General features: G+C 48.9%; 1 protein-coding gene across 2 annotated transcripts in view; it reads left to right on the top strand.

The window, feature by feature from the left end:
- The window catches only part of kcnd2 (potassium voltage-gated channel, Shal-related subfamily, member 2), a 43587-nt gene that overhangs the window by 24065 nt on the left and 4501 nt on the right, over nt 1-15021 (top strand). The window contains exons 2-5 of one of the 2 annotated variants that reach the window (XM_076721645.1): nt 10383-10545; nt 11604-11702; nt 13844-13939; nt 14308-14549. In XM_076721645.1, coding sequence (XP_076577760.1) covers nt 10383-10545; nt 11604-11702; nt 13844-13939; nt 14308-14549 — 600 coding nt within the window. The remainder of the gene's footprint in view (nt 1-10382; nt 10546-11603; nt 11703-13843; nt 13940-14307; nt 14550-15021) is intronic. The other variant, XM_076721646.1, reaches the window with a different exon arrangement.

Below are 15021 nucleotides of genomic sequence, written 5' to 3'. Positions count from 1 at the left end.
ATATGGAATCGAACCACCGACCTCCTGAGCCACAGCTCACCCACCAAAATCCGTGTGATGAATTTTAGAAAAAGGCCGACTGATGGGCGTGGCTCGGCGGTGAGTTCAGGTCGGCCTCCTCTCATTGGAGGAGGTCGTCCGTCGCTCTCACATCACTGATGTTACGGCTGATGCTCTGCACGCTGCCCCCTGCTGTGCTGGAGGAGAACGTGGTGAACACATCAACGCTGTTTTGAAAAGGGTTAAGATACGTGATTCAAACGGGAGGAAGAGACGGTTAAAACAGGTGAATCCTGGGAAAACGTGGGCTGGATTGATCTTTATCCTCACGTCATTTCCTCGACACTCGTCGCTCAGACGGATTCATCTTCAGAGGCAGAGATCAGATTGTAACTGGAGATGTGATGGGCATCCCTCCTCCTCCTCCTCCTCCTCCTCCTCCTCCTCCTCTCCTTCTTCTTCTTCTTCTGCTCAGATTCAGACTCTCTGCTGTATCTCGGCGGTTTTACTCCAGCTGAACATAAATCTGCGGTGCTGCTGATTGAAGAGAAAAGAGAGCAGTAAAATGGAGGAAATGGCTCAGGAGGGAATAAACTGACCTGCTTTTTTCCTTCCTGTTGCTGAAGTCTGGTTATGAACTATCCGGGGATTTTTTATGAATCTGAGAGCCTTTTCTCTCGCAGTGATTGCTGTCGAGGGTCTGCTGATTTTCCCGACCTTGAGCTCCTCTCAGCTTCACCGGAGGAAGACTTTCTTTTATCTTCCTTTAAAGCTTTAAGGGGGGGGGGGGGGGGGGGGTGAAACCATCTTTATCTCGATATTCAAGTTCATCTCTTCTCGCCGCCTCAGATCTTCCTCTATCGTACATCACTGCGCTCTGATGCTAATGTGCTGTCACAGTCCGCCTGAGGACGTTCGCCGCAGGCGTCCGTCAGGATCTCTGAGGGCGCAGAACTGATCCTGGTTCAGCCCGTGCAGGACTCATACATAACGCTGCTCATTTGTCTATATCAGGTTATTTTTAGCCGGACTGAGCTCAGGGAGGCGTTCACTGACACGGTGTTCACGTAAAACGCAGCATCCTGTTTTCACAGTCACAGCTTCAGTTCGGGTTCATGTAGGAATCACTCGTCAGCTGAGATTTGATCCTTTTCACACATACAACAATACAATTCAGGACGTCTGTCCTCCCTGGAGACACGCGGGACATCTGAAAAGTCTGAAATCAGTCTAATCCTGGTGTAGACGACAAACTCTTGGTGTCTGTGGCTGTTTGTCACTCGGATGTTAAGACGCCGACCAAAGTAGCCGAAAGACCCAGATTGACTAAATCTAATTAAAGTGAGACGAAGGCGTCCGGCGTGAAGACGAGAAGACGAGAAGGTCACGAAGTGAAGGAATGAAACCGCCGGGTCACCTCTGACGCAGCCAATCGCTTGGCTTCCCTGTGTTTATGATAGATGTGCTGTCAGCTGACCTTTGACCTCATCAGCGTCTCTGAGAGAGAAACAATAAAAGGCAAAGAGGAGGATGAAGAGTTACTGCTCTGCTTCTGATCTTTAAAGTCACAATGAACATTTCCAGCAAACGTCTTCTGGTTCATCGTCCTGATTCAGAGGAGTCGCAGCGTTTCGCCTCCTCGTGTTTTCAAGGTGGTTTTTTCTGTGCGAGACCAGATTCAGACGTCCAAACTTTAAGTCTTCACAGACTGAAGGAGCGTTCTGTCCTCTGTCCCCTGTCCTCTGTCCCCTGTCCCCTGTCCTCCATCCCCTGTCCTCTGTCCTCTGTCCCCTGTCCCCTGTCCCCTGTCCTCCGTCCCTTGTCCCCTGTCCCCTGTCCTCTGTCCTCTGTCCCCTGTCCTCTGTCCCCTGTCCCCTGTCCTCTGTCCCCTGTCCCCTGTCCTCCGTCCCTTGTCCCCTGTCCTCTGTCCCCTGTCCTCTGTCCCCTGTCCCTTGTCCCCTGTCTCCTGTCTCCTGTCCTCTGTCCTCTGTCCCCTGTCCCCTGTCCTCTGTCCTCTGTCCCTTGTCCCCTGTCCCCTGTCCTCCGTCCCTTGTCCCTTGTCCCTGTCCTCTGTCCTCTGTCCTCTGTCTCCTGTCCTCTGTCCTCTGTCCCTTGTCCCCTGTCTCCTGTCCCCTGTCCTCTGTCCCCTGTCCCCTGTCCCCTGTCTCCTGTCCCCTGTCCCCTGTCCTCTGTCCCCTGTCCCCTGTCTCCTGTCCCCTGTCCTCTGTCCCCTGTCTCCTGTCCCCTGTCCCCTGTCCCCTGTCCTCTGTCCTCTGTTCCCTGTCTCCTGTCCTCTGTCCTCCGTCCCCTGTCCCCTGCAGTGAAGGAGCTGATGGACTGAAAGCTGATCTGCCTCCATTAGAGTCACTGTTTAAAGCAGTTTACAGTAATTAGAAAGGGAGCGAAGGGAGAGTGCGCTCTTACGTTTACAGCAGCTCATTAGGAGGATTTTCACAGCCGGAAACCCAGCGGCCGCCTGCCGGGGTCAAAGGTCAACGCTGCGGCGCAGGGCCGACACATAATCTGGCTTTTCAATTAGTTACGTTAGAAGTGTTTCAGAGCCTCACAGGCACACAACCGAAAATGAGATTTACTTTCTCGTCCTCCACATTTCTGCTGTCTTCCCCCAGGACTCCATTTATTTTCTGTTATCTCGCTCCATCTCCTCCTCCTCCTCCTCCTCCTCCTCCTCCTCCTCTGACAGGAGAATGAGTGAGAGTTTGAATGGATCAGCAGAAGACAGATTACTGAGGACTGAAGACGGCTGTAATATTTCCAGATGCTGCCTCTCAGTCCGTCTCTGCCAGACTCGTCCACGGTCACAGAAAGGGTCTCAGGTCTGAGAGACGGCGGACGGACGGCGGACGTTACGCTCTGTGGCCTCTTCACTCACTGCTGAGTGTGTTTTGGGATCAAGCTGTGTGTGTGTGCGCCCGCGTGCGTGTGTGTGTGAGAGCAGTGTATGAGTAGGTGTTAACGAGGTTCATATTAATTGGATTAAAGCACATTAATGGTTTTAGCTCACAGAGAAAAGATTCATGTCAAAGTGGATCCTGATCATTTAAATGTCTCTTTACTGTTATCAGTGATTGACAGGCGTTAATTCAGCACACACACACACACACACACACACACACACACACTGAGGACTGATGTTAATCGTCTGTCTCGTCTCAGACTTCCAGTCAGTGAATTCTGAGCAGAGTGAGACGTCACAGGTGAACTTCAAAGAGACAGAAACTGAACTGTTCTCAGATCAGATCAGAGATCAAACTGCTGACTGATCTTCACTCGTCCTCTGTGTCTCAGGTTCGCCTGAGAAGACGTTAAATGTCTTTCAATCCTCCTGCTTTTATTGGCCAGACCTTAAAATTGTGTCTCAGCCTGGTGTCCCTCTCTGTCCCAGTGTCTCAGCCCGGTGTCCCTCTCTGTCCCAGTGTCTCAGCCTGGTGTCCCTCTCTGTCCCAGTGTCTCAGCCCAGTGTCCCTCTCTGTCTCAGCCTGGTGTCCCTCTCTGTCTCAGCCCGGTGTCCCTCTCTGTCCCAGTGTCTCAGCCCAGTGTCCCTCTCTGTCTCAGCCTGGTGTCCCTCTCTGTCCCAGTGTCTCAGCCCGGTGTCCCTCTCTGTCTCAGCCTGGTGTCCCTCTCTGTCCCAGTGTCTCAGCCCAGTGTCCCTCTCTGTCTCAGCCTGGTGTCCCTCTCTGTCTCAGCCCGGTGTCCCTCTCTGTCCCAGTGATGCGTCTCTGGCTGTCTCTGCAGTGTCTGAGTGACGGCTGTCTTATTAAATGTGCGTCAGCAGCTTTTATGAAACTCAGATAAGATCGTGGTTAAAGTGAAACTTTGAGAGTTTGTTCTTCGTCGTTCAGCTTTTCGTTTCCAGTCTTTGCTCCGTCAGAGGTTCAGTGAACACTGACTCCATCTTCACTGTTTGGAGCAGCTCGCCAGTTTCTCAGAGACTGAACCTTTGACAGCAGGTCTTCAGTTTGTCCTTCATCCTCAGAGCAAACATGTCTCATGTCTCATGTCTCATGTCTCAGCTGCTGTTCAGATTCCAGAAAATATATTATCTGAACATTAAGGCCTCGTTTTATCACATTGATTTTCAATAAGACGACACGTTGGACAGTTGCTGATTAAAAACTCCCACAGGAGCGTCTCTTTGTGTCCATCAGCTGGTGGTGTGATGTCCATGTTTAATGTGGACGGAGCCTGATGTGTGGACGCCGTCAGAGTGGCTGTCCGGCTGGGATGAGAGCTGGTTGGACGGCAGCTGCTCAGAGCGTCACAGAGGAGTTTTCAGTGGACGGCGTGTCTCATACTGACGTTTAACGTCTGTATGAGACGTCGATGGACGTGACAGAGGGAGAACTGGTTGACTTCCTCGCTCCCGCTGACGGGACCGATCCATCCGGCTGGTCGTCGTCCTCAAAGCCTCTTCAGTTAAAGTCAAAGGAACCTTGTGAACACATGAACAGCTCATGCCTGACCCTCACCCTCGCAGCGTCAGCTCCAGACGGTGAACTCTGACAGACGTCGTCATTTCAGTGAAATCCAGAAGAGCCGCTTCTCTTTGTTTCTGTCTGGAATCAGGACTCGTTGTTTGTCGGGATAAAAGAGGAACGCTGAGTGAATAATAATGAAATCAGGCAGAACGCAGCAGCAGAACCGTCCCTCCGTTCAGAGCCGACGGCTGATTCGCCGTCAGGCTGCAGTTCAGTTCTTCATCCTGGTGTTTCGCTGCTCGTTATCTGAGCGCAGGTCAACAGAGTGTCGGCGTGGATAATTGAAGTGTGAGTTTGTAATTAAGACGTGAGGTGAGATAAGCTCAGAGAGGCGAGCAGGTGTTCCAGTCTGAAACCGAGCGAGAGGACGCGCCTCTTATCTCCGCAGGAGTGAAGACGAGGACGGAGAGGAAGAACGGGGACGCGTCGCTCCGTCCAATAAGAGCCGAGGCTGCTGATGAACCAGCTCCTACGATCGGCTGCTGCCTCGGTCTGCTGACACAAAGCTGAACCCAGATCAGATTGAAGCCAATGGAAAGATTCAAGCTGGATGTGTCGATGGACTCACGTCGGGGCTGTTTTCTGTTGACGGCAGTGACTGATTTAATCTGGAGGATCTAATGTCAGAGACCTTCACTGCTTTGACCTCTCGCTGTTTGTCTTTGCACCATCTGATCAGCTGACGAATGAGTCCGTTTGAAGGCCTGACGGCATCTGTTCGGGGTTCGTTACCACCTTCTTCCTTTGAGGAGGCTCGCTGAGTCCTTCAGGAAGCTGTGGGGTCATCAGAATGACTTCAAGATCGTCATGGACCAGAAAAACCAGTAAAGCAGAACTGGAAACCAGAAGAAACAGTCCGAGGTCGTTAAACAGCAGAACGTCTGTCACAGTTTCCAAAAGTCTTCAAACGTCTCGTTTGGTCACAGATCACAAACGCTGATGAACACGTCAGACAGCAGCAGGAAGTGAGCGCGTCGGTCGTTCATCTTCGTCATCATCACCCTCCGTTATGACTGAAAATCATCGCTCCGTTCATGCCGTCTTTCCTTCATCCTCCTCTGTGCAGTTTGCGTTTGAAGGTCGGACTTAATTGCGAAGTTTCTCCTCTGCGTGGTTGAATGAACGGCTGAATGTTGGTTAAAGGCGCCGTGCTGCGTCTATTAGCGGTTAATGGCTGCCGGCGGAGCAATCAGTCACTTATTATCGTCAGCGGCTCCGAGGAGTCCCAGTCAGACGGGACAGGAGGTGAATATCAAACATCAGGCTGGATGTCCAGACGCTCTGCTCATACCACGAGGAGAACGTCCTGGAGAACCTTCCTCACACGGCTCGCATCCACAGGACGAGCAGGACGGGCAGGACCGGCAGGACGGGGAGGACGGGGAGGACGAGCAGGACAGACAGGACGGGCAGGACAGGCAGGACGGGCAGGACGGCCAGGACGGGGAGGACGAGCAGGACAGACAGGACGGGCAGGACAGGCAGGACGGGCAGGACGGGCAGGACGAGCAGGACAGGCAGGACGGGCAGGACGAGCAAGACGGGCGGCCATGTTGGAAAAATGGAAGCATCGAGCAGGTTCTGCAGGTGGTTCCACAGGTGGATTCAGGCCTCCTGTAAGAGATCCTGGAGCTAACTGTTAAACCTATGATGTGTGTGTGTGTGTGTGTGTGTGTGTGTGTGTGTGTGTGTGTGTCTATTTTTAGTCCTCATTAATGTAGAACAAACAGCGGCTGAGGAAGATATTTCCATCCTCTCGCTTCTTCTTCATTTGTCGTTCTCCTCCCCACTTCTTCTTCTGCTGTTCAGCCTCCACAGCTGCTGTCTAATTGGTGTTTGCCTGGATGAATGTGTGTGTGTGTGTGTGTGTGTGTGTGTGTGTGTGTGTGTGTGTTATAGAACACACAGATTCGAGGTTATTTAAATGTTCTGAAGGACAAACTAAAGATCACAACATCATTAAGACTGTGTGCAGATTAACAGAGTAGAAGAAGAACAAAGCCGCTGAAGGGGAGAGACAGGAAGTCTGTTCCCAGCTCCTCCTTCCTGATGACATCACGCAGGTCGTGAAGGACGGTGAGCTGTGATTGGCTGGGGACCAGCACGTAATCCATCACATCTGTCGGCCAGGTCGTGACAAATCAAAGTCAGACACACCGGGTGTGTGTGTGTGTGTGTGCATGCGTGCGTGCGTGCGTGCGTGCGTGCGTGCGTGCGTGCGTGCGTGCGTGCGTGCGTGTGTCCTGGTGATGGATGTGTTTACAGTGAGTCTTTCTGCTTGGAGGTCAGAGGTCAAACAAATGGAGGTGCTTCTCTTCATGTTTTCATCCAGGTGTCTTGTGTTTGAGTGTGTGTGTGTGTGTGTGTGTGTGTGTGTGTGTGTGTGTGTGTGGATGGATGTAGACTCTGACAGTTTGAATTTTTGTTTGTGCCTTTAGTTTCTTCTCTCGATACAACCAACAATAAAAAGAATTCAGGAGCCAATCAGATGGCGTCTTCCTTTATCACATTAGTGCAGATTGGAGGGTGACGTGATCAGGTAATGTCACACCTGCATAGTCACACTGTTAGCCTGTTAGCCTGTTAGCGGCTGTGAAGAGGAAGCAGATGTATTAAATATGAATATAAACTGTTCATAACCCTGTGTGTTGTCAGAGTGGCCTCCATCACACCGCTGTGAGCGACCTCTTTGTGTTAACAACACACACACAACACACACACAACACGCACACACACAACACACACACACACACAACACACACACAACACGCACACACACAACACACACACACACACACAACACGCACACCATGTTCAGAGATGATGCTAATCTATAATGAATGTGTCTCATTAAGAGGCATTTCACACATCTGAACAGCATTTTATGTGTGTGTGTGTGTGTGTGTGTGTGTGTGTCTGTGTGTGTGCGTGCGGGCTGTTTGTCGAGCACTTCCTGTTAGTGGTGGAGCAGAAAGCGAGGCGTCGTTCGGCCAAATTGAAACATAAATGATTCAGACTTCAACACGACTTAAACATGCTGTACACACACACACACACACGCACACACACTCACACACACACATACGTACACTGTACACACACACACACACACACACACACACTCACACACACACATACGTACACTGTACACACACTCACACACACACACTCACACACTCACACACACTCACACACACACACACACACACACACACACACACATACATACATATACTGTACACACACACACTTTCTCACCTGATTGGCTGTTTGCTATTGAACCATAAAATCACTGTTTTGTTTCCACTGTGTGTGTGTGTGTGTGTGTGTGTGTGTGTGTAAGGTTGATGATGAAGGTGATTCTGAGGAAAGACAAGTTCACCTTTTTCTCTGCAGCAAACATTTAATACAAGACCTAAAAATACAGAAGAGGAGCAGCTGACTGACCTCAGATCAGCTCTGTGGACTGTTTGTCAGGTAGAGCAGCTCTCTCACTGACCTCAGATCAGCTGCTCACAGTTTGTTTCTCTTCTTTTAAATTTGGGTTAGTTATTGATCAGAGGGTCCTCATGAATACAGAAACACACTCACTGTGTGTATGTGAGTGTGTATTAATGAGCAGGTACACACACACACACGCACACACACACACATCCTTGATGAAGGACGCAGTCACATGACTGACACAACACACACACCTACACTCTGAGCGTGTTACTAATTTTATATGCTTGACTGTGTCACACACACACACACACAGACAAGGTCGCAGCCTCTGATTGGCTGTGACTCGGGGTTTGAAGGTTTGGAGGAGGAGACGAGGCGATTCGTCTCTGACACAAAGTTTAGCGTCACCTTGGAGGAGCATGAGGAGCAGACAGGAGACAAAGAGGAGCTGATCTCAGACCAGAAACAAACACGTGACCGATGGGTTTCTGGAGCTTTGTTCTGATTGGACGTCAGAGACGCTGATGTCCACAGGAAGTGAAGTCAGACTGAGTGAGCTCAGCTCGTGTTTCCTGTCTGTATTCACTCTACTTCACCTCCTGCAGCGTCTCGGACTCCCCTTCAGCTCCCCTGAGGAGGCCTTTGTCTGTGTCTCGCTGAGTGTCCTTGTCCATCCGAGTCCAGATCCTGTAGTGTCTCCAGGTCTACAGTAACGTCCTGAAGGCTCAGTGAAGTGTCCTCTCCTTCCTCGGCTGCTGTGGATGCAGCTTTTAGAGAAACGTCCTCAGTTTCACAGCAGACTGATGGAAATGTCCGTCTTCATTCCATGTCTCTATTCCACGTCTTCATTCCATGTCTTCATTCCACGTCTTCATTCCATGTCTCTATTCCACGTCTTCATTCCATGTCTTCATTCCACGTCTTCATTCCATGTCTCTATTCCACGTCTTCATTCCATGTCTTCATTCCATGTCTTTATTCCACGTCTTCATTCCACGTCTTCATTCCATGTCTTTATTCCATGTCTTCATTCCACGTCTTCATTCCATGTCTCTATTCCACGTCTTCATTCCATGTCTTCATTCCATGTCTTTATTCCACGTCTTCATTCCACGTCTTCATTCCATGTCTTTATTCCATGTCTTCATTCCACGTCTTCATTCCATGTCTCTATTCCACGTCTTCATTCCATGTCTTCATTCCATGTCTTTATTCCACGTCTTCATTCCACGTCTTCATTCCATGTCTTTATTCCATGTCTTTATTCCACGTCTTCATTCCATGTCTTTATTCCACGTCTTCATTCCACGTCTTCATTCCACGTCTTCATTCCACGTCTTTATTCCATGTCTTTATTCCATGTCTTTATTCCATGTCTTTATTCCTGCTGGTAAAATGAGTCAAATGTTGACTTAACGAATGTCCAGAATCTTCAGACGAACATGAAATACTCATGGATGAAAGGCAGCTGTTGGCTGATGTGTCTCCTGTTTTTGTCACAGCTCAGTGTCAATAAAGTTTTGTGCTGTTTTAATTTGACCTGATGGAGACAAAATTCCACAGAGACTGTCCTCTCTGCAAACATCTGACTGCAGAGCATGCTGGGAAACGACCATCAGAGAGAATATCAGCCGAGGCCGATAATATGAACTCGAACTCGATTTCTGCAGAACTCTCCTGAATTTGCTGTGATGGGGAGTCAAAGAGGAGGTGAAGTCAGTGAGGAGCGCCGTGGCTCTCTGGCTCCTCCATGTGGACGCTGACTGAACTGCAGCTTCGTTCTGAGAACGCTGCCTCAGCTTCATTTTCTGCTGATTGTCTGAAAAAGTAAATCGAGCATTTAGTTCAAACATGGAGTTTGTGTCAACAGCAGCCGACTGAACGCTCATTATTCATGAATACAGTTTGTCTTCCACTTAAACTTTGCAATACATTGAAGAAACACAGCAGCATCTCAGGGTGACATATGAAGACAGAGGACAGGTCCTGTTAATTTAACTAATTTAAGGCCAAACTGTCAATGATTGTAATCATCTGTTAGTCTGACGATTATTTTTGTCCTTGATTCAGTTACATGAATTAAAAATGTCCATCTGAGTCAGTTTGACTTGATTTGTTCAGGAAAGAGAAAATCTGACAAACGTGAAAAGTTTCTCAACATTTTGACTGAAAATCGCTTCATTTCTTAACCAAACCGTCAATGAACTGATCAGGTTAAAGGGTGTAAAAACTGTCGTTCTGTGCAGAGACTCAACCTTTAGCTTCAGATTAAATGTGACATATTTTGAATTTCTGCTCATTTCCGTCCTGAAAAGCGTTTCGTTGTGTTTCATGAAGACATCTTGTCGTGCTGTTTGTATGTTGTGTGACGTGTTAAACTGTCGGACGTTGTTTCATGAAACTCCTGATCTGAAATCAGATGTCTCTCTCTGTCAGATACGGTGACATGGTGCCAAAGACCATCATGGGGAAGATCTTCGGCTCCATCTGCTCCCTGAGCGGCGTGCTGGTCATCGCCCTGCCGGTTCCCGTCATCGTCTCCAACTTCAGCCGAATCTACCACCAGAGCCAGAGAGCCGAGAAGAGGCGAGCGCAGAAGGTGACCACGCTCGGTTTAAACCCCAAACTTCCTCCAAATCACCGCTGTTTTCTTAAAAACGGCTCGGCGTTCAGTTTGTGACATCAGTCGTGATTCTGGGCTGATGTTTGTGCATCGAGTGGTTTGACTGATCCCTGAACTGAGGACTCTGAGCCGAGTCCTTCCTTGAGGTCTCTGAAGACGTAGAGCTGTCGAACCTTTGGATGAAGTGCTGATGTGCTGTCGTGGGTTTGTTGAGTTCGCTGCAGCAGATCTCCACTTCATCGAGAGGAAAAGTCATTTTGAAGGAGACAAAAGAGGCAAAAACACAAAGTATCTGCCGTCTGATCACGGCTGAACTTGTGCTTTGCCCCTTTTCTCTGAATTTAGAAATGGTAGTTTCTGCGTATCCACGGGAGGACGGGGAGGAAGGCAGCGAGAGGACACCGTCCAGGCTTCACTTCCTCCCAACATCAACAAACGAGTTTTCTGCTTGTGCTGCAGTCTGTTTATCCCACAGGGAGGCCAAAGAAACACCATGCTCACAGTTAAACCACCAACTGACAGAGCAGGCTGTCGTTTAGCACCACTGTAACACGTCATCAGCACGAGTCCGTCATGATGTTTGTGGCATCTTTGATTATGAGATCCGTACCTCACACTTACTACAGATTCAGAACTGCCAGGAAAGTCTTTTGTACCTTTGAGATCTTCCTCTAATAATTACTGCAGATTTACTGCTGATCAGGTTTCTACAGCAGAGCGCAGCATTCACCAAAAGACAAAGACAAACTGAACATGTGTCGTAACTCTCACAGTGAAAAGACCCCAAAATCCTGAAAGATGTCAAACAGCGACATGAAGGTTCATCTTGTTTTTGACTTCAGTTCTTATCAAGTCTGTGTTCACAAGATGAATCAGGACGAAACTAATCTGAAACTTAACACCAAGCTTTTGAGTGTCTCTGTTCTCCACACACACACACACACACACACGCACACACACACGCACACACACACGCACACACACGTAGTACAGTGGGCGGGCTAAATGAAGCCTTTGTGTGTGTTCACAAACAGAAAACCAGGCTTGCTAGAATTCGCGCGGTGAAGAGCGGAGGGGCTAACGCTTATTTGCAGTACAAACAGAGCCGGCTGCTGATTGACCTCGAGGACGAGGTAACCACGGACGTGCATCGTCGGCGGGTGGTGCTGCTGTTTTTCATGCTTTTGGTTTCTTCTTTCTTTGGTGTTGTCGTCGTCCTCGTTGGCCGAACGTGCCGCAGGCTGCTGCATGCTGGATGCTTGATGTGAACCTCCTCACGCTGCCTTTCCTTCACTGTTCATTCAGGGATGTTTCTCCTTTGTCTTCCTTTCTCGCTGCCTCTCTATTTATTGATCTGTTTGGCTCAGCACTGACATTTTGTCAGTTCTGAATGTGACATAAAACAATCATTTTCACATTTGGTCTGAAACGTTTGACATGAACTGAAACATGCAGCCTTTTCGTTTGAAGCCTCTGAACACTACAGTACTCAGGAGTACTCATTGTTGAGTCAACACATGCCGCCAAACCTGATCCAGCGCTGAGGGTCCACTGGGTTCCTGTCTTCAAACTACATGAGAAACAAGGAGAAGGTCGATGGCAGCTTTGTAGAACGAAGGCACCGTGACTACGAGCAGCGCAGAACGCCTTCATTTGTGCTCAGACGGCCTCAGACACATTGTTTGTTCTTATGTTTCAGCCACATGGAGACACTGAGCTCTGAAGTTCACTGCGCTGATGTGGCTTTAAAACTGAATGTGGGTCAACAGGAAATGTTACCGTCACCTCTCACACTCACACAAGAACAGACCAACCTTATCCACCCCACCATGCGTTCGTCCATCACACTATCGTCCGTCACCTGTGCATGCCCTGGTCCTCAGGTGTGGGGCACCTCACCAACAGGAAACCAACATCTTCATCTACAAACACTCTCCACTTCCATACCTGAGCTCCTTTCCTCTTCTCTGCTGTGCGTTTCCTTCTCTTCTTCTGTGTTTTGTTTGGTCTCGTGCATTTTGATTGGCCCTCCCATGTGGCTCGGCTTCGACCGTTTGGCCTGCGCTGCTCATGACATCAACACTACGCGTCTTGGGGTCCATTGCTGTGCGGAGGAATGAGATCCGGCTGAGCTGCATGTTGATTAGCCAGCCACACGGCATGCACAGGGCAGAGTCAATGCGACGCAGAGGCGACGGTGGATGACAGCAGTGCTCGACTTAGTTCGCAGGAGCAGTCTGACATTTTGAGAAAATGGCTTGTTTGATGTCTTACCCAGAGTCAGATGAGGAGGTTGAAAAGAAAGAGTGTAGATTAATATAAAAGACAGATCTGGGGCATAAGTACTTTTAACTAGGTGGTAAGCTCGGCCAGCAGTCAGCCCTCGAGGTCTGCTATCCAGTACGAAGCTCGTTGAGAGCTCGGGAGTGAGATGTGTCACCTCCAACGAGGTCCCCCAGGACAAAAGATTTATTACTTGCTTTGGAAGGTTCATGACCTCCTTTACAGTCCTTAGGATTAAGGTGCGTCACTTCCTTTACGGACTCCACAAGTTAAATAGTTGCCATCGTCTAGGATACCAAGGACTTGAACATCACTTGCTTTGGGCCCATCAGAGGAAGGCTTGTGTCTTTAGATTCCCCATAAAATAAGGTTAATAAATTATTTTAGAGTCCCCTGTAACTTGCTTTAGAGTCCTCATGAGTCAGGTTCCTGACATTTTTGGTCCCCAGGCAGGACTCTTAAGTCAGTCAGTCCAGGGCTGGGTTTCTGACTCTGGGGAAGACAGGTAACAAGCATATTTCCTACAGTGCTGGACTGTTCCTTTGGCAGTATCTGAATTCCCCATGATCACAGAGTCTTCAGTCCCTCTGTCTGTCCACCTGCGTCTCATTCAGCCTGAACCCCTGAGCGGTATGATTACGGTGGCTCTCTTGGATCAAATGAGGCTTTAGTCTAAACAAACAAACAAACACATTTAGAGAAGCAGTGATAAAGCTGCTGAACAGCTGCTGTTGGTGGCCTGAGTTTGAACCAGTGAGCGCTCCGTCACTTTCTAACTAACTCTGGGCCAGGAGGGAATTGTGGGTAAAAACAACTGCACAGATGAAGCATTTTTACAGTGACTCTAGGAAGAAGGTGGTGAAAATGTTAGCCCTGTCCATGTGTGTCATGGTGGGACTGCCCCTCATGGGCTGTGGTTCTGGGTTGGTTGAAGGTGTGTCCAATGGCGTGTTCACTGTGTGATCATGTGATTTATGTTTGTGCCCTAAAGGCATCCAAGGAAGCAGGACAGGCACTGGTGTGTAAGGCCAACCCAAACTTTGAGGTGCATCATCATCACCTTCTGCACTGTCTGGAGAAGACCACGGTGAGGGCACAAAGCACATACAAAGACACACACACACTCGTCTGTAATATCGTCAGTCATCCGCAAAGCAGCATCAAACATGTCGGAAGTAGCAAACACAGTTTTCAGTCATTTGTCTCAATTTGTAATCAGTCTATTGCGACTCAGTGAGGGACGAACAGACAGTCTGTACTTACCTACCTGTTCTGTGTGTGTTTATATTGTCCACTGCCACAGTGTATGTTTTTAATGCTACCACCAGGAGTCACCAAAGACAGGAAGTTTCAAGTCCTACTCCTAGTGCCTTTAATACGACACAGCGATAAATGCTCCACCTTTAACCTTCTTCCCCGATGTCCTCTAATGTCCCGCCACTGCATCTGTCTCAGAACCACGAGTTTGTGGACGAGAAGACGTACGAGTCAAGCTGCAGGGATGTAACTCTGGTGAAGCAGGTGTCTCGCTCTTCCTCCATCGCCTCCTCTTCTTCACCTCACGGCTTCACCTCCTGCTGTGCACGCAGGAAGAGGAAAACCTTCAACGTCCCCAACTCCAACATGTCTGTGGGTCTGCAGGGCAGCATCCAGGAACTGAGCACCATCCAGATCAGAGAGAGACCACTCACCAACAGGTAGGAAGCAGATTTTTGTGGTAGGAGGTTTTAGATAACAACTAGAAGTCTCCAAAGGTCTTTGAGGAGATTTAGTGATCCTTGTGAAGGTTGCAGAGGTCCTCAACAAGATGTTCGATGTCGTTAAGAAGGTTCTAATGATCCTTAAGTATTGTAACGTTCATGCTTAGAGGTTCCAGGGGTCCACATGAAGGTATTAAAAGTCCCAAAGAGGTCTCAGGGGTTCTTAAAAAAGTTACAGTGCTCTTTCAAAAGGTTTCGCACGGGCTTGAAGATGTTTGGTGAGTCCTTAAAGGGATTCCTGGCACACTTGTGAAGGTCCAGAGGTGATTGAGATGGTACCATAGGTCATTGAGGAAATTCAAATGGTCTTTAAGGATGGTTTTAAGCTCTTTGTGAAAACTGTAAAAGCTCTGGAAGAGTTTCTGAGAACGTTCCAACGGTCATAGAAATGGTTGCAGAAGTCCTTAAG

The sequence above is a fragment of the Chaetodon auriga genome, chromosome 22 (genome assembly GCF_051107435.1).
Source record: "Chaetodon auriga isolate fChaAug3 chromosome 22, fChaAug3.hap1, whole genome shotgun sequence".
Lineage (NCBI taxonomy): Eukaryota > Metazoa > Chordata > Actinopteri > Chaetodontiformes > Chaetodontidae > Chaetodon > Chaetodon auriga.
The sequence above is the reverse complement of the archived record's forward strand: the minus strand, read 5'-3'. Positions and strand labels throughout refer to the sequence as shown.